General features: G+C 33.4%; 3 protein-coding genes across 3 annotated transcripts in view; 1 reads left to right on the top strand and 2 right to left on the bottom strand.

The window, feature by feature from the left end:
* Window positions 1-1,529: 1,529 nt before the first annotated feature.
* On the top strand, window positions 1,530-20,785 carry ro (rough). Its single transcript, XM_065502354.1, has 3 exons — window positions 1,530-1,954; window positions 11,292-11,581; window positions 20,224-20,785. Exons 1-3 carry the CDS (start codon window positions 1,580-1,582, stop codon window positions 20,669-20,671), a joined length of 1,113 nt encoding a protein of 370 aa, XP_065358426.1. The 5' UTR covers window positions 1,530-1,579; the 3' UTR covers window positions 20,672-20,785.
* The window catches only part of LOC135956064 (uncharacterized), a 32,890-nt gene continuing 15,414 nt past the window's right edge, over window positions 4,589-22,064 (bottom strand). Inside the window, exons 2-3 of the mRNA XM_065506554.1 lie at window positions 5,332-5,444; window positions 4,589-4,960 (exon numbers count right to left, since the gene is read on the bottom strand). Of these exons, the coding sequence (XP_065362626.1) occupies window positions 4,715-4,960; window positions 5,332-5,442 (357 nt within the window). The 5' untranslated portion in view covers window positions 5,443-5,444 and the 3' untranslated portion in view covers window positions 4,589-4,714. The remainder of the gene's footprint in view (window positions 4,961-5,331; window positions 5,445-22,064) is intronic.
* On the bottom strand, window positions 15,141-18,700 carry LOC135956057 (uncharacterized). Its single transcript, XM_065506541.1, has 2 exons — window positions 16,489-18,700; window positions 15,141-16,424 (listed from the first exon to the last, which is right to left on the bottom strand). Exon 1 carries the CDS (start codon window positions 18,324-18,326, stop codon window positions 16,629-16,631), a length of 1,698 nt encoding a protein of 565 aa, XP_065362613.1. The 5' UTR covers window positions 18,327-18,700; the 3' UTR covers window positions 15,141-16,424; window positions 16,489-16,628.

The raw sequence follows: 22,064 nt of genomic DNA, 5'->3' as shown, positions 1-22,064 counted from the left end.
AACTAGCTGAACCCGTTTCATGTTGCTGGCCTTTAGAAAACTCTGTTTTATATTGCATCTCGATCTCGATTTTAATATACAGTGTCGGACAAAGTCGGTGAACCAACCTTCAATGTCAATACATGTAGTGGCTTTTCGGCTGGTTCCAATGAATTCAAAAATTCAGTATGGAAATTTATTATTCATGCACCTAATGAAATAGCGGTATAATGTAAAAATTGGATTTTTACACACCCCTCTGCGCACAGACCGAATATTAAAAATCTGAAAATTTCATCAAAATCGGTCCAGTCGTTTTTTATATACATATATAGATAGCATTAGCGGTAAAATGTAAAAATTTGATTTTGAAATTTGCACCAAGGTTAGACCTATTGGATAGTAATTCAGATACAATTTTTCAACAAGATCGGTCAAGAACTCTCTGATTTGAGGGGGTCAAAATTTGACATTTTGGACAAACATGTGTTTTTTCTCATCCATGTAACTTATTATCTATTGTTCTTAGGAAAATGTGCCCCAAATAGTTTAGATAGCTATTTCTTTAATCTTTCGAAAAAAAATAAAAAAAATTTAATCTTTTTTTTCCGAAATCAAAAACTTTTTTGACTTTTTTTGAAAATGGGCCCTTTTTTCTTAAAAGAATGCTTAGATTAACTCTCAGAGAGTTAATATATTTAAATTTTTAAAATTCATCAATTGCAATCTCTCAGTGTATTTTAGACATGTGGCACGCATTAGGGGTTGTTTACTCCTAATGCGAATCATTGGCCAATAGGAAAGCACACATATCCTTCACAAACCTACAAAACTCTCACTTAAAAATTAACAGGCAACACTTCACAAAAACCACCAACTAACGACTCCTCTCGATTCTTATACACTTGTTTATGCACATACATACATACATATGTATTTATGGCCATATATTCAAATATGCATAGTACTAAAGGAACAAGTAGTTCAAAATTTATATTATGAAGAATATTTTTATAAGGCATGAAATTTGATACATATTTAACGTTAGTTTGTCAACTCCAAAGAGCTTTTTTCATTTGGGTTGTGGACAAAAAGCACACAGGGAACTCACAGGATGAAATCGTAAAAAAAGAAAAGAGAATTAATGAATTTAACCAACACAAACAAACATATGGAAAAATGTTCACCAATACCAATGGTTATTGTTGCAGTTGTATTAAAAAACATTGTTTGACCACTCTAATAACAAGGATAATAAGGATAATGTACGCATTGTTGCATCAGACATTATTGAAGGAGGGTGTCTCAGTTGTTATCAACACGGCTTTGGTCATAATTGTTAATTTAAAGTTTTAAGAGAGTATACGTGCGTGTAGTTTTCTGTTAAACGGAAGCTAAAGGAGTACGTCATTAAAACAAAAGGATACTTTTGCAAATTGTATCCTTACACAAAAAACAATTTACTACTTGTTAATCACACTATCATTATAAACCCTTAAGTTTCAACTACTCCTACAAATCATTCAACGTTGATAGTTCTGACTAAACGGACGTGTGTCCAAACGTAAAAACGGAAATTCAAATTTATATTTAAACAAAAATGTTACCTGTAAATACTCAAACTCCAAATCATAAAGGTGGACATTTTATAAATACATCCACAAATGTTGTCGGTAAAACTCAAATACGTCCCTCGTCACCGCGACAATTTTTCGCTCGAATTTACGGTCATCTTGAAAATAATACTAATAATAACCACAATACCAGCAGTGAAAATGTTACTCCCATCACAACAATATCGAATTTAAGATCAAACGATGCCACCACATTTGCCACGTATTTGCCTCAGTCGGCTTCTCCCATATGTGATACAAATTATCAAAGTGACGGCGCTAGCACTTCGTCACCTGATATTTCAATAAGTGATGAAAGGTGTGTGTCTGTGTTTTGTGTGCATTTAAGAAATATTCGAAAAGTGTTTTAAATTTTATTTATATTTCCCCTTTTATAGAGTGGATAATAATAGTTCGGCCTTTAATACGTCATATACACATCAGGATTACAGCAAGCCGGATTTAAAAAATGTACTGTCTTCTACATTTGTGGGATTACCATTTGGATTTCCAAGTGAAACTCCATTTTCGGCTGGATTAACAGCATTTTGTAAGTAAAAATATTATAAATAAAATAAGTGTTTCTTGAATTTATGAGGAAAAACACGGAATATTATATAGTGAAAACAGATAGAATATCACAGAATCGGAAAATGTTTCTATAATAAATTATCAAAGAAACTATAAAAACTATATACACAAAATATCTGAGATGCAAAGAAAACAAAAATATCACAGATTCAAAGTGGTGAACTTTTCTATACGGTAAATGTATCACAGATAAAAATATGCCGTTAAAATTTTCTATACTGGAAATATGTACATACATACATATATATCTATATTAAAAATATGATTAAAATTTTTGAACATTTTCTATAGCATAAATCGGAATTTTTAATTGACATTAAAATTTCAGTGGCATTAGTTGGAAATTGTTTCCTATATAAAAAAACAACTACCAATTCAAATGATTTTTTTTTAATTATAACTTTTTGTACTAAATAATGGTAATGAATTTCCAGAAAATAACTTAATTAATAATTGTCATTCAAATGTTCAAATTAATTTTAAAAAATTGTCAAACTAAATTTTCCTACTGTTTTAGTATTTACTAGGGTATTCAAATTATTTGATTTTTCTCTTGTTCGAATAAAACAAATAATTCGAATAACAGATTTTAACTTGTTCGAATAATTCGATAACACGTCTAAAATGAATCGAATTATTCGAATAATTTAAATTTGTTTAAAAAGTAAAGAATGAAGTTTTGATGTAGGTTTTTTAATATTTTATTGTTAAAGGAAAACAAAAAATAACGTTCGAAAAAAAAGTCCATCATTAAATTTTCATCAGAAATATTCTGATTAGATTCCCTCCCGAACAATCTGCTAAACCATTGACTAGCAAACTCTTTAGTTTCTGTTTTGTAGCTATGCTTTAAAAAATTTGATCTAGTTTGACAGATCCTGAATTCAAGTACAATATAATCGTATTAAGAACTTTTTTATGTCATTCATTAATTCGGGTTTTTCTAAATTATTTATAACAAATTTTATTATACCCTATCATCAAAATAAATGTTCTAACACAAAAATTTTATGTCTTGACTTACAAAATATTTATTTTGATAGATATTCCACTCGCATCCCACTACGAGACCAAAAAGCTCTTAAAGGAATAGACCTAAGCTTTCTTTTGAGCAAAAAAAAAATTAAAAAAAGGGCCCCTTTTGAAAAAAAAGTTCGATTTTGCCAAAAACAAATCAAAAATTGTATATCTTGAGTTACAAAACATTTATTTTGAAAGATATCCCACTCGCATCCCACTAAGCCACCAAATAGGTCTGAAAGGAAAATATCCAAGCTTTAAATAAATAAATAAACAATGATATATGTAATTAACAATGATATAATTTAACATGGCTAGTAATGAAAATATTTCATTAAAAAGCATTATAATTAAGGAAAATAATGGTAATGGAAAAAATATAATTGAAATATTTTCAATTTAATGCTAATTAAATCGTCAATTAATTAGTCCATATAATTAAATACTCCCACGTATGCTGTATAGAGACTGTTCACAAATTTCAATCTGTGATATCTGTATAGAAATATAATTTAAAGTTTCAATCTGTGATATATTTAAAAATGTTTGCAGATTTGAATCTGTGATATTTTCCTCAGAGAAAATATCCACATATTTTAATCTGTGACATTTTTCGTATAAAAAAGATCCACAGATCTGAATCTGAGATATTTTCGTAAAGAACATATACTCTGATTTTCTGTTTAGAATATATCTTGTGACATTTTCAGCATATTTGAATCTCTGATATTTTCCATATAGAAAATATCCACGGATTTGAATCTGTGATATTTTTATCTGTGGATATATGCAAAACATAACAAATTCCAATCTGTAGATATTTTCTATACGAAAAATATCACAGTTACAAAACTGTTGATATGTTCTATTCGAAAAAAATCACATGATATTTTTTAAATGGAAAATATCACGGAATATTTTGTATAAGGAAAATATCACAGATTTAAACTTCTGTATATTTTCTATATGGAAAATATCAATGGTTAATATTATCTATGCGGAAAATATAATAGATTTTAATCTGTGAATTTAAATAGAATATTTTCTATATGAAAAATATGACAGAATCTGTTGGCACAGACATAGATTCAAATCTGAGGATATTATCTATATGGAAAATATCGCAGGATATTGTTTATACGAAAATATCTGTAAATATTTTCAAATCTGTATATTTCTATATATTTTTATAAAGAAAATATCAAAGATTGAAATTTGTGAACAGTTTCTATACAGCAAAAATATCAGATTCAAATCTGTGAATGATTTCTATACAAAAATATCACAGATAGAAATCTGGGAAAATTTTCTATACTCAAAATATTTCAGATATTGAAATTACCATAGATTCTAACATATTTTCACCAAAAAAAATTCCCAAAATCTGAGCAAAATAGTAAATTAAATAAGAAATTCTTTATATTTTATTATAAGCAGTTTAACTAGGTGCAAATTATATACAAACTACTATAAAACTTTTAATAAATAAATTAACTAAAGTAAAATTGAAATTATTTCTCCTTATCTTTGTCGTCTTCTGTTACATTCGTATTTCTACTTTGCTCCAAATTATATTGAATATTTTTCAATTCGATGGCTAAAAACATTTTTAAATTTGGATCTTGAATTTTATTAAGAACTAATTGACGCGCTTTATCGCAATTTCCATCCATTAATTTCGCCACAGTCTCAGCATATTCGATCCAAACACAATTTGCACAACCGGACATACAGCATGTTGTCGGTTCGGGAGGAAGCTAAAGAAAAATAAGAAATATTTTAAAACAAATGGGAATATATTTAAAGCCCTACACCAGCAATGTTTTGAGACAGATTTCTTATTTAGAGAGATCACTTAAAAAAACTGACTAAATCACAGTTTTTCACCATTGTGCATTAATATCAAATCGTCAATCCGTTTCAAATAAATTATATACATCCTCTAAGGTAGGCTAATTGGTTTAACAATGTCCGCCATTCTGTTGAAATCTTGTTCGATTTTTAAGTAATAAAGTTAATTTATTGGTTATTATAATTTTTTAAATTTGCCAAAAGCTTATAAATCTGAATAAAATACTGATATCAAAACATAGCCGTAGAGCTCAAATATTTAGACTTAAAAACTTACCTCAATTTCGTTTGAAATGTCGCTGGAATAACGTAAAAAATTTGCACAGACAGTTTTGCCAGTTTGTAGAATAAAATTTTTCGAAGCAGTTTTAATTAAAACAGGATACATTTCTTAAAGAAATAAAGATAAAGCAATATATAAACATTTTATAACAAACATACAAAATTTCTCATAATACACACAGGTGTTAAACACTTGAAAAACGCCAACTAATAAGATATTAATAAACTTAGTTCCGGCATGCAAAAGCATAAACGCAATTTTATACATATTAAAAAAATCTATATTCATCATATGAAGATATTAAATTTCAAAACAAAAAAGTGTGTCCAAAAAAACCGTAATCGGAAGAACTTTAGTAAAAAATTGTGTTCGGATTTAATCAAGTGTGAAACGTCAGTTTTTTGTGGTTGTGGTTCTTTCACTTAACATAACAGCAGAAACTTGTGGTAAAACCTGTTAGCCAAGATTTCTATAATGAAAAAGGATTTTAACATAAAAGTGGACAATACAAGAAGAAAAAAATTAAAGGCATTAAGAAAAAATTAACATTGTAATTGATCTGAAAAGGAAACCTAAAAAACTTGAACTTTTAGGATTTGTAATTTATGTGCAAACAAATACATATTACATTAGTCCAAAAAACGATTGCGTATTATATTACAAATTGGTTATTTTTGTAGACTTTAGAAAGAAAAAATATAAACAAACCAGTTTACAAAATCTGAAGTATAAACACCTGAGGGTTAATACGTTTTTATATTATTAAAATAAATTGCCAATTTGAATTTATTACGGTTTAAACCGAAACTTAATCGTCCAGTCTAAAAACCGAAAAATATTATTCGGTGTTTCATCGCCACCATATTCATATTTAATGAATAATTGATGTATGCCATTTTTCAAAGAGTGCAAATCTTCCAATTGATCTCCAACATTTTAATAATATCTTCTTCTTGTCTAGAATCATGTAAAATCGTTCTGTGCATACCTATCAGATGCCAGGGATTAACTTTTTATCTATACAAAACAAATTTAAATATGGAATTAGTATTAGTAAAATATTTCCTTAAAATTTTTCAGACTTTTTCGATTTCCGGAAAATAATTTAAAAAAAATAGTTTGATACTAAATTAAGCCAAAAACAGTAAAATTTTTCAAATAATCGGAATAAGATTGATGAGGTCTAACTAAATGTCTAATAGTTTCTAAGTTTCGTTCCATAACGAATCAGAACGGTACAGAACAGAAACGTTACAGAACGCAAAGACTAATGTTAAATCTAAAAATAAAAGCGTTTCGTTTTCAAATCAGAATTTATAAACAATTTTAAAACAGTATTATTGGCGCATATTCATAAATCATATGTAAAGTCGGAATTAGTAAAACAGAAACTAAAAAATAGTTCATAGATAGTTGTAGATCTTATTCACAATTCATAACTAGCTTAGTTACTGCTTTGACATGTAGAGAAAACAAAATGTCGATAATATTTCGATCGATATATATTGTAATTAATTAAAAGGCTTATAAAGCTATTAAAAAACTATTTTTGTTCTCTAAAAAGTACATAGACAATTTATAGTTGTAATTTGTATGTAAATCAATTAAAATAGGGGCATGTAAAATTAAATTTTTCAATAGAATGTTGTTGACAAAAAAAAACACATCTCTAGATTATTTTCTTTTTGTATACATGTATTGAAATGAAATCAATCAGCTGTTTTTTTTAATGTATTAGTAGTTGGCATTTAGTTACAACTTTACCCATGATTAAGTGCTATTGTCTTTATTTTCTCTAAATATTATATACTTAGGGCCATTATTACAACTTGCCTTTATAGTTAAAGTTAACTTTAAAGGTACTTTTTCTATTGCTTAAAGTTACCTTTAACTATAAAGGCATGTTGTAATAATGGCCCATAGAAGTTTTAATATTAAGCATATTAATAAATCATTTGAGAACTAAAAATTAAAATTTGTATAAAGTTAAGTTTTCTTCTCACAGAGTAAATAGTTTTGGTGGAGATAATGGAATTTATTGCCAATCAAAACATTCGGTCTAAATGAACGAATTTGTGTTGTTGCTGAAAAATGTTAGTTATTTAAATCGTAATGCTTCGATGTTAACTAATTTCCTGTTGCTAGTATCGAACAAATCTATGAATATAATCTTTTTATTCGACATGGAACAAATCACAACAAATCTGTTTTATTTTTGCAAAACTAATATTGTGACATTAAGAGCTAGTTTCTTACTTGTCAGTTAAACTTAGTTTAACAAGCTATTGTATTAAACCTGAAACATATTTTGCCGGGATTTAACCAATGATTGTGTTTCTCACTAATGGATTAATTTTGTTAGGATTGCCATACTTTTCAATCAAATCACATGTGCATTCCTCAAAATGTTTTATATAAATATGGCAATACTTAAAATTTTATAAGAAAAAGCTACTTTTAATACATTACTTTTTTGTAAATTTTAACTTTGGAAAAGAAAAAGCGACATTAAAGTATATAAAATTTATATTAAAAATTATATTGATGTTAATAAAGCAAATCAAAACAAAGAGCTGCTGTGCTGAATTGTTTATTTTATTTTTCATCTGTTTGTGCTTTGGCATTTTATACTTAGGTTTTACTCACCAATGATGCTCAGTTAAACCTAGATTATATAGCATATAAACAATAAGTGATAAACACAATTTTTAGTTTAATTTAGGTTTAAACGAAGAATGTAGATTATCTTTATCCCAGAAACTAGCTCTAAGAAGAAAGCATTGGGCTCAGTGGTTTCAATATTGAATGATCACTTGGGTATGAGAAAGCTTTCCGCAATATGGTTGCCGTGATTGCTCACAATCGGGAACACAAAAAGGTACACACATGTGCAGTTTCCATGGAAGAAATTGAAAAAAAATGAATTAAGTTATGAAATACTTCCTCTTCCGCCCTATTCTCCGGATTTAGCCCCGAGTGACTATTTCTTGTTTCCAAACCTGAAGAAATGTCTCGGCGGAGAGAGATTTGACTTCAACAATGAAATCATTTCACCCTCGTAATTAGCAACTAAAATATACGATTTTTTATGATATCCTTGATCCATGAAATTATTATCTTTCAATAAGTTATCAATAGGATCAAGTGCAGGAATTGATATCAATCCATAACCTGAATATCATTGCTTCCAAAGTACATGTAAGCAAAGTGTGCTAACTTTATTTGGATATTGTAGTCTGAAGGAATTTTTTAAATTACGAAATCTTATAGCATCTCTGGACCGTAGTATAAAGTTATTGTAAAAATATAAATTCCACGAAACAAACATGATCGATTGCCCATTTTTTTTGGCAATACAAACGACTGTACCAATTTAAACAGTGTAGCAGCGTATCTGCCATTGTTTGTATGATTATGATTCAACCTGACTCGAAGGAGTCAGACGGTATATTTGATAGGTCTTGGTGGAGGATATTCAAATTTGACTGCTGCAATGAATGGGCGAATTCCGGAGGATATAGTTAATGTTATAATATGTATTGACGAGTTTAGCTCTGAGTCAATTTTGTCCACAAGAGCAATATTGTTTCTGCAGAAAACCGATGCAGATCGCAGATGATGTTGATGCAAGCTTTTGGTTTTGCTGTGGTATTCCCTATAGGACAATGTCCAATGTAATTTCAGTTTTGGTATAACTGGGACATAAATTCCATTTCCAAAAATATTGGGACAGCAAATAACAGGCAGGGTGTGATCAAGGCAATGTCATCTACGTAACCAAAGTTTCTAGAAACTGTCGTAGGTAGGTCACAGATGTATTAATTGAAGGGAGAGGGTGCTAGCATTGATCCATGTGAAGGACTTTTTGTTATTTTACATTTAGTAACTGAATTTTTTATCAATCATGGCTATCCCTGTTCTCGAAAATTATATAATTAAGGTTAAACAAATTACGTGTAAACATTTCTAATAAGAAATTCTGAGAAAATTTGATACTATTGTTGTAATTGTGCTTTCAAAAATTAGGTGAATGGTGAAAGTGAGAACAGGAATAACCCTGAATATAATTTCTAAAAAGTTCACCACTCAACATAATATTAAGAAGAGAGTGTTTTTGATGCCGGGTATGATATTTAGAAATATGTATGTGTATCATATTAAGTTTATTTTACTTTAAAACGAAAATGTTTGGAATAAAACCACCTTCCGTGGAATTGAGATTTGTTTAATATTATTGGGTTTTCTTCGAGTTTTATTTGAATAAGCAAACGATTGCCAATTCAAAATTACACAAAATAAAATATTTATTTTTTGCGAATTAACAGAATTAATTGTAATCTAACGAAGGTAGAACAAATTCTAATGAAAATTGTAGCCATTCCTATACAAATCGAGTCAGTTCATCTCTTTATATTAAATTTTTATTTGATTTTTTTATTTGTATCAAATTAAATTTTAAAACCAAAGACATTTTATAGATTTATAACGAAATCTACATTCTTAAAATTGAATAATTTGCTCCAGGCAGGAATTCCCGGGATCCCGGGAAATTTCAAAATTAATCCCGATTTCCCGGCAAATGAAAATGTGCGGATAAAAAAACTCCAGTATCATACCAAGTAGTGACATATGCTGCTTTTGAATTGTGAATTTCTTCTAGAAATCTGACTCAATATATGGTATGGATTGATGGGTATACTTGGTCGCAACAGCTGTGCCCTGATTTGACTCCCGATTGCTCCTGTGGTATAATACTGTCTATGCTATAGTCGATTCTGTTCAATATAAACCATTCGGTTTAGATATTTTCTAAAAAGTGAAACTATATCCAGCGAGCATGATGTTGGAGTAGGACAATGAATAATGAACTCTGGATAGATACCATCAGCACCTGGAGGTTTGCCTGGTGTTTTACTCTTCATGGTCCGAAATGTATTTTTTATACAGTTACTATCATGGAAGTGGTCCTTATATTCAGAAATTTTAAATAATAATAATTTAATTATGAATATTGTAGGGGTATTGATATAACATTTTCGATCCTTTCAATATCATGGCACCTCTGTTTACTTTGTTTATATTTATTTTTTTTCTACAGATACCATAATAAATCTGTCACAAATATAAATCAAAACTAATTATAATTCCAATAGAGTGCTTAATATGGAAAAAAAATAGCAGATTAAAATCAAATCCTTATAACTTTTTCATTTATATTTCATGCTTGAAGAAATTTTATCAATATTTTGACCAACAAGCTAAAAAACGTAAATTTAACAATAACAGTATAAAACATCCTTCCATTATTCTATCATTCATTCGTTAATTTTGCCAAATATTTATTTTCAAATTGCCTAGACAAGCATATGAAACGTTAAACGAACAATAGAGCATTATGGCAAGCACACACAGATGTTAGCATTGTGTGAAAATTCCCGGATCAGTTAAAGATTTCAAATTGTTTGTTCGTGAGAAGAAGGGTGGGGGAAGGTAGGTGATTTTTCATTTATTAATATTTGATTAACAAGTGTTAAACGGAATGTATACATATGATTTGCTATAATTCAGATATCAACAAATAATTTACAAGTTTATAACGTTTGTTTGCTTGTTGTGGTCTTTAATAAATTGTTGAGCATTTTTTATTCACACGCAACATTGTTAGGCAATATAACGAGGGGTTTATTTAACTTTGTCTCATCTAATAATAAGGAAACAAATTCAAGTTTTTTTTAAGGATTCAAACAAAAAATATGTTTTCAATAATAAGTAGAGATTAATATCCATTTAACATATTCATTAGGGGAAAAATTTAATGCGTGTTTAAGAAGCATTAAAAATTATAACAATAAAAAATACTTGGGTTCAGGGGTGGGGGTAGAAATACATACAATCTTTTACCATAATTATTAATAGACCTCTAATTGCATGTATATGATTATTAACTGTTACAGTTTTTTTTTTATTTTATTTTAATGTTAAAATATTATTTTTTTTTTCTAATTTTAGTGGCTCGTCGTCGCCGCAAAGAGGGTAGACAACGTCGTCAACGTACCACGTTTAGTAATGAACAGACCTTGCGTTTGGAAGTGGAATTTCATCGTAATGAGTATATCTCACGTAGTAAACGTTTTGAATTGGCCGAATCATTAGGTCTTTCGGAGACACAAATTAAAATTTGGTTTCAAAATCGTCGAGCGAAGGATAAACGAATTGAAAAAGCCCAAATTGATCAACAATATAGGTGAGGAATATAGTAGTTTTAAGTGATTATGACATAAAGTATTTAAATAATTGGTCGATTCACAAGGTATCCTATATTGTCATGATATTCTAATATTTCACAATGTTTTGAAAATGTTGTTATTGCTATGTTTATTGTCTCATCTAATTGTCTCATCATAACCAACCAGCAGAGACCTGCGCCGAAAGCCTAAGAGTCGGTTAAGCCGAGTCGGTGAAATATTAGAACATTATGATACATGACAAATATTTATCACTAGCTGACCGCTCCGGCTTCGCTCGGAGTTATGTACTAATACAATTAAAACGCAAAAATTTCAGTAAAAGAAAAAAATAACATACATTTTTATAAATTTATTCCTTAAAAATTTGTTTCTAAACTCGGTTATTATTATATGCAAAAACGATTATTAGTTAAAAAACAAACCAATAAAAATCATTTTAATGCTTGATGGTAAACAATGTTTTTTGTTCTTATATTGATGCCGGGTCTGTTAGCTCTTTAAGTTTCTCCCAAAAATGTCTCTTATTAAGAAAAATGAGAAGTGAAATGAAATGAAAGCAGTAAAATTTAGTTCGTTGAGTTTTACTAAAATTTTCTCATACATAAAAAGAGAAAAGGAGGCAGTATTGTTAGTTCTTCAAGTTTTTCCAGTTCGGACCACTGCTGTGTAATGCTTCATAATTCTAATACTTCATATTTCTAAGTTGATTAAACTTCAAAAACTGTCATCCATTTTCATAAATCGAAGAGTACATACATATAAGTTTTCGAAGGAGTTTTTGTCAGAAAATTAATCCATACATTGCTTTTTAGACTGCATAAATTGTATTCCTCATCCATCCTCCATCAAAATTATATTACTAAAACCTCTTAAAATAATTCGAGAAATAATTCAGTATACATTTTAATTGAAATATAGCAATTGCGAAACTTTAAATCTTATAAAAATAGATATGTTTCTTTCACTAAATTTTCACGACCGAAATTTAATTGGCATCAATAACGGTTGGTTTAAATGGTATTAATAACAACTTTAATAGTAAGGATCACAATGTTGAACTTATTTACATTTATGAATATTCATTTTTATACTCACCATCAATAAAGATGAGGATATATGTATTGATTTTGACATTCCGTTTGTAACATATCGAAATATTGATCTTAGAACCAAAAAGTATATATATTCTGGGGCCTTATGAAATTCTAAGACGAACTAGCTATGTCCATCTGTCTGTCTATTGAAAACACAAAAGGAGCTAACTGGCTGAAATTTTTCACAAATATGTCGAATATGTTGTTAAGGTTTGTTTGGAATTTTACTACACATTTTGAATCGATTTTTTTATATACCAGGGGGCACAACAATATAAGGTACGGTTAGGTTAGGTTCCATGGGTAGCCACTCTTCAAGCAGCTTACTTGGGTCCATTCAAAACTGATCCCATTGTGATACCCAAGGGGTAAACATCTTGGTATTAATTATACGTCCGTTGTTTCCAGGCTAAACCAACCAGATTCTCTGATGAAAGAGTAGATTCGTCTAAGACTTATCCTTGATAGCTCATCTAAGCATGATAGGAATGGTGTTCCGAAGATACGTTCCCTCAGATTTATCAGAGCCGGGCATTGACAGAATAGGTGTGACACCGTCTCATCCTCTTCTTCATTATGGCAGCTCCTACAGTAGTCATTATACCGTAGGCCCAATCTCCTAGCATGTGTCCCAATTATACAGTGTCCTGTAATGAAGGAGACAATTAGCCTTATTTGCTCACGACGAAATTCCATAAGTAGATTCGTCCTGCTGGCATCATATACGGGCCAAGTAGACCTCGTTGTAACACAGGAAGACTCATTGGTCCACCTGCTTTGTGCAGATTCATATAGTGTCCGCTGAACAGCCATCTTGCATATAGCAAGGGAAATACCAGAAAAGGGGTCGATCTCATCATCATCCATCATCGCCCCCATTTTGGCCAGTTCGTCAGCTATACAATTACCCTGATTACCATCATGGCCAGGGACCCATATAAGCGTTATCCTAGAATGTCTCGCTATCTCATTAAGGGATACCCGGCATTCCTCGGTTAACCTAGATGTCGTAAAGACACCCGCTATTCCTTTAACGGCAGCCTTGCTATCGGTAAATATACATATATCACCAGATATTTGATAAAACCTCAGCCAGTTGGATGCACGTTTAATGGCCGTAATTTCCGCCTGAAGAGCCGTACAGAAGTTAGGTAGCCTGAAATAGGATTTAATCCCATAGTTCTCAATAAAGAAACCACCACCGACCCTATTGCCCCTCTTTGAGCCATCAGTGAATACCCTTATGACATCATCAGGGGGTAAGAGTCCGCGCTGCCATGAATCCCTATTCGGGATCTTAATATGGAAATGCATATCGAAAAATGGTTTTGCGATGCAGTAATCGACATTACTATGTAAGTACCCATAGTAGTTCAGTATCTTAGAGTGCCCATGATCTTTACCATACCACGAACATCCAGCATTTAGTCTCACAGCAGAGTTGAGAGCCATTTGTATCACCATCAAATCAACTGGTAACCAGTTCAGGATAGTAAAAAGTGCCTTAGAGGGGGTAGTCCTTATAGCGCCTGTAATCAGTATCGCAATAGTCCTGAGAACTCGTTCCACAGCCTTACGGTGAGTAGCATTATCCAAGGCGTGCCACCACACCAACACTCCATAGAACAAGATGGGTTTAACAACTGCTTTGAAGATCCAACTGATACCCTTCGGCATAATACCCCAGTTTGTACCAATTGCCTTCTTACAGGAGTAGATGGCTACATAAGCCTTGTTAATCCTGTTTTGAATATTCAAATTCCAGGACAATCTTTTATCTAGAATGATGCCAAGATACTTCGCATTATCTCTAATCTCAAGACTGATTCCATTCAGTCTAGGTGGTCTGAAGTCATCGATCTTATACCTCCTAGTGAAGAGAACCAGTTCCGTTTTTTGTGGGTTCACACTAAGTCCACATGAAATACTCCACTCACTCAGTGTACTTAATGCTGATTCCATACAACTGGATATTGTATCCAGAAATTTACCAGATATAAAAACTGCAACATCATCAGCATATGCGACTGTCTTGATCCTTCTGTTATCCATCCTGATCAACAGGGAATTCATAGCCAAATTCCACAGAAGTGGTGATAAAACACCCCCCTGCGGGGTTCCACGATTGGCCACTTTTAAAACACTTACACCACCTAAAGTAGCACAAATGACTCTATAACCGAGTATCTTTTCGACTAGTCGGCGAACACATAGATCAATTCCCAGTTCATCCATCGCAGATAGGATGGCATCGGGCCTGACATTATTAAAAGCTCCTTCAATATCGAGAAAGGCAACAAGTGAATACTCCTTATGTATTAGCGACTCCTCAATGGAGCCAACTAGCGAATGTAGAGCTGTTTCCACAGATCTGCCTTTGGTGTAGGCATGTTGGGATTTAGAGATGAGTTCCGACGGAATGGTCATTCTCAGATATACGTCAATCACCCTTTCTAGGGTTTTCAGCAGGAAGGATGCAAGGCTAATTGGCCTATAATCCTTTGGTTTAGTGTGAGTCGCCTTACCACCTTTAGGAATGAAGACTACTCTGCATCTCGTCCACCATGTGGGGATATAGGTCCATCTAATACACGCTGTGTATATGCTAATGAGCCATGGTACAACTATTTCTTCGTTCTTTTGAAGATCAGCAGGAATAATGCCATCCGGCCCAGGAGATTTAAACGGGTCGAAGCTTTTGATTGCCCATTGGATTCTATCCCTGTTTATCGGAACAGAGTTATCACCCGGAGCAACAGAATCGGCAGCCCCATTCATAGTCTCATCATCGACTGGAAGGCAACCTGGAAAATGAGTATCTAATAGGACCTCAAGTGTTTCCCTACTATTCAGAGTCCATCTACCACAGGGTTTCTGGATATAGCTCGGTACAACCGGTGAAGTTGATAGAATTTTACGTAATCGGTTAGTCTCAGAGGATCCTTCCACGCCGCTACAGAAGTCCCTCCAGGCTTTCCTTTTCGCATTCCTCGTAAGGTTCTTAAAGTGGTTCACTGAGGACTTATATTCCGGCCAGTTACCCAGCCTCTTTGCCTCGTTGAACAATTTACGACACGCCCTTCTTGCGTGTGCAATCTCAGGGTTCCACCAGGGTGGCTTATTCCTACCCCTGCAGATATTCGGCTTACAGGCCAAATTAGTAGCTGATTGGAACGCTTCTGTAAGTGCCTCAACTGCTACCTCAATATCGTCCCTATTTTCAATAGTGGGCGGGTTTGGTAGAGACCGGGAGAGTACATCACTCTGCAACTCCCAATTGGTCTTCCTCCTATTTAGAATGGTATTATCATTCCTATAAGTTACACTGATATTGAAATCAATATATAGATGATCAGAAAAAGAGCAGTCGTCGGAGACAGCCCAATTGTTAATCATACTGTGGTGCTCAGCACTCACAAGTGTTAAGTCTAGTACCTCACTTCTGTTTGAAACAATGAAGGTAGGTTCTGAACCTCTATTAACTACTTCCAAACTACTATTAAGTATGAAACTGAAAAGACTCTCACCTCTTGTGTTGGTGTCGCTGCTACCCCATACAATGTGGTGCGAGTTAGCGTCAGCACAGATAACCAATGGTATCCTGGACTCATTCGCCTTTTTCACAGCACTACGGATATCATCGTTTGGTGGATGCTCCCCGTGGTCATGCGCCATGTAGCTGGATATCAGCCATAACAAACAGCCTTCATTAGTTTCCCATGAGACTGCTACTGTATCTTCATTACTGTAATCAGACAGAATGAAGATTTTCAAAGAGCTTTTAGCCAATATACAGGATCTAATTTTACCTGCGCCTTTAGCGAAGTAGAGCTTATAGCCCTTCAAACATAGTCCACAGATACGGTCCTGATGGACCCAAGGTTCCTGGACCATGACTAGCTCCTCCCCGTTCTGAGCAATTCGGAGGAGCAGTGCAGCTGATGCTGCTTTAGAGTGGTGAAGGTTTATCTGGGTCACCCTCACCATGCTCCATTTTTACAATAGTGACGTCGGCGTCCTCCTGGTCAGAATTCAGGAGGGCGTCCTCGTCCACCACCTCATCCATCCGTTCAAAGAATGTACCAACTAGTTCAGAGACTGAGTTGGTATCTTCAGTGTCGGCTGGATCAGTGGCGTCATTGCAATCCATGCCCTCTTCCGAGAGCATGGGCTTTACATCACCTGAGGATGTATCGCCTTTGTTGTCGCTACGGTAGACACGCAGGATGATCGTACCAAATCCATAGTAGACCTTCCCTTGTGCCTTCCTTAGCGGCCCCAAAGAGTCCTTATTCAGGACAACGATCGCTTTCCTTGAAGAGCCCTCAGCGTCCGTAACCTTAACAACTTTCCAGTCTTGAGTTGGAAGCTGTGGGTTACAGCACTGAAGGATCTCCAAGATCTCCTCCGGGCTAGATGGCTCAGCTGGTATTTTAGCTATGGATCTAGGCTTTCGGGGTATCTCACTCACAGATACCACCTCAAGCCTAGACCCCGGCCAAACCTCACCCAGTGATGCGACGGCAGTCTTTAGTAGCAACGCTGAGCGTTCATCTACACAAGACATAAGTTTTACGTGACCCTGGTACCAACCAGCGTCATCGCATTGTGGAGGAGTGCCTGGGTTCTCTTTGAGAACTTTCCAAAACACCCCTACCAGTTTTTGCTTCACCATATCCCAATTCAATTGAGATATGGATCCGTCATTCGCACTCCGGTCGATAACCGCCCTAACAAGACTGTCTTTGACAATCTCGCTAAAGGATTTAGCTAACGACCTTTGTGCCGCTTTGGGACGTTTAGGTCCCGGTTGCTGGCTCTTGGTCGCTGTATCCTCCTCTGAACGTTGCCGTTTAGGCCCCGCTGGTAATTCAGCAGAAGGAGGAGCGGTCTTGAGACCAGCAATATAGGCTTTCGCCCAGGAAAGCGAAGCTTGTTGCTCCTTAGTGAGGTCCTCGACTTTTTTCGAGCCAAGTGCCTCAACAAAGCGGTAAGCGGAACGCCTGGTGGTAGCAGCCCTTCTAGCAGGGTTTTTATGCCTGGGGTTAGTTTCAGAGCCGGGATTGGCCAGGGGTGATGCGTCTTCAGGACAGGAGGATTCCTTCACAAGACCTGAGCGCACAATTGGCATATGGGAAGCATCCGTGAGGGGCGACTTAGTCGCTTCCCCCTTAGAGGCACCCGAAACAGGGGATTTAGCCGCCTTGACGACTTGGGCTTTCGCGGCTTTGGAGGTACTTGGAGAGAAGTCCAGAGGTACCTCGCCGCTTAGGTCACTACCACCTATTGCCTTGGATTTTTTACAATCAGCCAATCTGGGTATGCCAGATTGACCTCTTGCGACACCAGTAGCATGCAGACTAGTCTGGCCCGGTGTGATCACCTGACTAGCCTGAGTTGCAGTAGCATTCGACTCACCACAGCCCGAAACCATCGCTGTGGGAGTAGGGTCCCCGGAGATTATGAAGCCCCCGACCGGGTACATGGGGCATGCCTTATCCTCTTCCATTGAGTCCTGATGGACAATTACTTGCATTTTATACCTGCTGCCAGGTGTTGAGATAACTGCCGCCCCATTGGAGAAACAGACGCAGACCACCAGCCGCCCAATATGGGAAACAGACGCTGGTGGATTTCGGACGGACATTAAAGAGTCCTTACGGACCAGCCGGACTATCCACCTTAACCACCCCTCTCAATGAGGGGAAAATGGTTCGATGGAAATAACATCTGATAGCCGCCCCAGAGGAGAACAGACGCTATCAGACAAAGGGAGGGTAGTTCTTAGTATCATGCTCAACGCGTGCCCTTCTGGAATGGGAGACCCTGCCAGAGACAGCCAACTCAAGTTAAACTGTCCCCTCCAGCATGGCCAACGCGAATCATCGCACTTAAGCCTCTACATCGCGTCAAGATGACTACCCATCGCAATATAAGGTACACTCAGTAGAAAATAAATTCTATGTATAAAAAATGTTTGTTGAATTTGTATTAATAAAAAAAATTCGGAAATAAATCCAAAATTTTTTGTTTCATGCGAAACATGACACAACAATATAAGGTGCACTCAATAGAAAATAAATTCTCAATTATACAAAAGAAAATATGAAAAAAATCAAAATCAAAGTTTGACGTTATAGGGCTAAATATTGAGAAACTCTTGCTAGTAATTCTACATTCTACAATTATTGTATCATGATGCAAAATATCTGATTTTGACATTGAAAATCATTTGACAACTAACAAAAATTGTCTTTGTTGTATTTGTGGCCGAGACTCTCTCACCTAATTAATTTTTCATTACTGAAGCCAGTTTTTCGATGTTAAAAGAAGTTAGTTTAAAAAACTTTTTGTAGAATCAATATATTAAAGATTTTTATTACAAATTGGAATAATATAAATCCGCCCCTAGTTACATGCCTTCATTTCTACTCGTTAACTTTTATTTTCCATTGTCTTAACCATTTTTATACCCTTCACCAAGGGTATATATAAGTTTGTCATTCCGTTTGTAAAAAAAAAAATATAAAATTAAAAAAAAAAAATTTGGAAAAAATTAAAAAAAAAAATTGGAAAAAAAAAATTAAAAACATTTTAAAACAAAAAATTTTAATTTTGTTTAATAAAAATATTTTTAAGTATAATTTGCAAGCTCTCTTGTTCTAATTCAAACATATGATCTTGTTAGTAACGAAAATCGTCTTGAGGGTATTCATGAATGCTCAGAATAGCATATCATCTGCAAATGTATGAGTACGCTTTTATGTTGGCGTATCAGAAGTACAATTCTGATTTTTTACAATGACGACTTTGAATAAACGAGATCCAACATTTTAAACATTTCTTAAATCCATGTGAAATTCAATATGTGCCAGCGAAATCAGTAGCTCGGTATGATGCTTATGAATTTAATTTTTTTGTTTAAAACTTATTTGTGAAGCCTATTCTTATTAATTTTCACCAATAATCGAAAATACTAAAGTAAATAAAAATTTTGTAATATTAATACTCCTATCAAACCATTCCAAAGTTTCGAGTTTAACTAAACGCTTCGTTTAACCAAGTTTTACTAAAGTAACAAAAACAAAGACCTTAATTATCCTACATCTAGTTGGAAATCTATTTAAGATGACACATGTCCTTGATACCTAAAGGAACGACTAAAATTTAATAACTTGTTCTATGTTCCTGTTATTATTTTTAAACCGGCTTCTATTTTTATTTCTTAAATTTTTTTATTTTTTTTAAAAAAACCAATAAAGCAGAAAACAAACGGAAGTTAAACAAAAAACGTAACAAAACGGTAACAAAAACAAAACAGAAATAAAGGAAATATGATTAACGGACGTAATTAAATTAACACGAACTTGAAATTTTACGACATTTACTGGCACAAATTTCCCATTAAACTATAAATAAGCAGACAACACTAAAAAAATGTACATAGTAAATGTCGCTTTATATCTAGTTGATCTATACCTAATTATTTAATGATTTTCCAATTGTTTTATTGCTCGTTTTTCTGTTATTATAACTCATTTCAGAAATTTTGTGGTGGCCAATGGTTTTATGAATTCCATAATGGGGCATACAGCAACTTATACGCCCACAGCTCTTCAACAAAATTTCTATCCTCAACAGTCGCAGCAACAGCAACCGCAGCATTTGAATGCAACTATGCCGTCGAATATAAATGCTGCTCATATTGGATCAAAGACTACAGCTACAACTACGACAACACCTTCTTCGCAGCCATCCCATATTCATCATAATCACCACACACACCTCGCCACATCAACCGGAAGATTGAATGATTCCCTTATCAATAACACAAACAACAACTTGCCAAATTCCAATAATAATTACATCGACATTAATAGTTTTCACAAACAGGAGAGTGGTAGTGGCTCAGGACTTGCCAATAACAGTTTATGTGGTGATGGCTCCAGTGGTAACAATTGTAACTTTAATAAACTTATTAATTCGTGTTAACAAAATCATTTGTATTAAGATTTAATTTTAAAGATTTATACGTACATACCATGTGTATGTATTTAGGATTTAAAAATTACATTTTCAACAGCAATAAAAAAAATATAATCAAAATTTTTGTAAAGGTAAAATAATGTTTTGTAAAGTTATTCAAGGATAAAACTGAAAAGAATTGTTGTTGGTTAATTAACATGAATCTTTTATGGTTGAAAGAGTTTTTTACATTTAAGACTTCAGATTAAGATTTGTAATATAAAACGAAGATTTCAAACAGTCACAGTGTTGCCAGTATTAGGCATGAGTTCGTATATACAAAAATGGAACTGCAGATACATGTGTCCATTAATCCAGAAGTAATGGATTAATTCTCCACATTCTCCTCTCTCACTCTATATGCTAGAGACTATTACCTTAAAGCTCAGGGTATTGCGTTATGTAAGGTTATGTAATGTCTACGTTAGGTACTTAGGTGCGTTATTATCAGAACATATCGAGTCCTCAGCCGATCAAGTTTTTCTAGGGTCAAACCACTTACCCATTATTGTTTGTCTAGATCGACCTAACGATTTTATCGTCTCTGAGCACTGTATTTACATCAACCAAAAGCTAAAATCAGATTGGCACGGCTTCCGAAACCTTTCAAAGGGCATGAAGCTAAAAACAAGATCCGCGATCACATTATTTTATTTATTATATTCATTTATGTATATGTTGATGTTAAAACTATTGTTAACTTACAATAAAATAACTCGTACATGGAGCAGTCAGTTAGCAGCTTGACTATCAAACACAAGCAAATAATGTGACTGTTCGATTCCCACACAAGGCAATATTTTTTCTGTTTTTTAGCTACATATTCTTGTTTTGATTGTAACTACTTATACCGGTGCTGAATATTAGTACATTTGTAAGCTTGACCCATGAATTTTTTAAAAATCTCGAACAAAGGTAAGTAGTGTTTCAGTCAAATAATAAGTAGTTATGCCTTGGCTGCAATATTACTTGCTAGCTTACTAAGTAAGTAAAGTTTTATCTGGGTTACGTTTAATTGCATTTTTAGTGTTTATAAACCGGTTAACCGAAAAACCGGTTTTTCTTCCAAATCTCGGTTTTTTGCAAACCGGTTAATTTAAAATGTTGATTTTCGGTTAACCGGTTTATCCGGTTTTTATCACTCGGTTAACCGGTTTTTAAAATTTGGGACTAAAATTGATAAATCTCACGTTTTTGTGCATTTTTAATATTCATTGTATACACATTATTGGTCTGATTTGAAACCTAAACTGCTGATTTACAATACAAAACTCTTTAGATTAATATTTTTAAGAATTACAATGATTCTAAATAATAGAGGACGATGAGTTTACTTAAAAACTTTTTTGCACATAATGAA

This window comes from Calliphora vicina, chromosome 1 (assembly GCF_958450345.1).
Source record: "Calliphora vicina chromosome 1, idCalVici1.1, whole genome shotgun sequence".
In the NCBI taxonomy this organism is placed as follows: domain Eukaryota; kingdom Metazoa; phylum Arthropoda; class Insecta; order Diptera; family Calliphoridae; genus Calliphora; species Calliphora vicina.
Note: the sequence above shows the minus strand (reverse complement) of the source record. Positions and strands in the feature narration are given on the sequence as shown.

What these genes read in the sequence shown, in the direction of transcription:
- ro (XM_065502354.1), top strand. Translation starts at nt 1,580, where the DNA reads ATGTTACCTGTAAATACTCAAACTCCAAATCATAAAGGTGGACATTTT. An exon ending in ATTTAAGAAATATTCGAAAA is followed by an intron (nt 1,955 to 11,291) that starts GTGTTTTAAATT and finishes TAACTGTTACAG; the next exon opens with TTTTTTTTTTATTTTATTTT. An exon ending in CAAATTGATCAACAATATAG is followed by an intron (nt 11,582 to 20,223) that starts GTGAGGAATATA and finishes AACTCATTTCAG; the next exon opens with AAATTTTGTGGTGGCCAATG.
- LOC135956057 (XM_065506541.1), bottom strand. Translation starts at nt 18,326, where the DNA reads ATGTCCGTCCGAAATCCACCAGCGTCTGTTTCCCATATTGGGCGGCTG.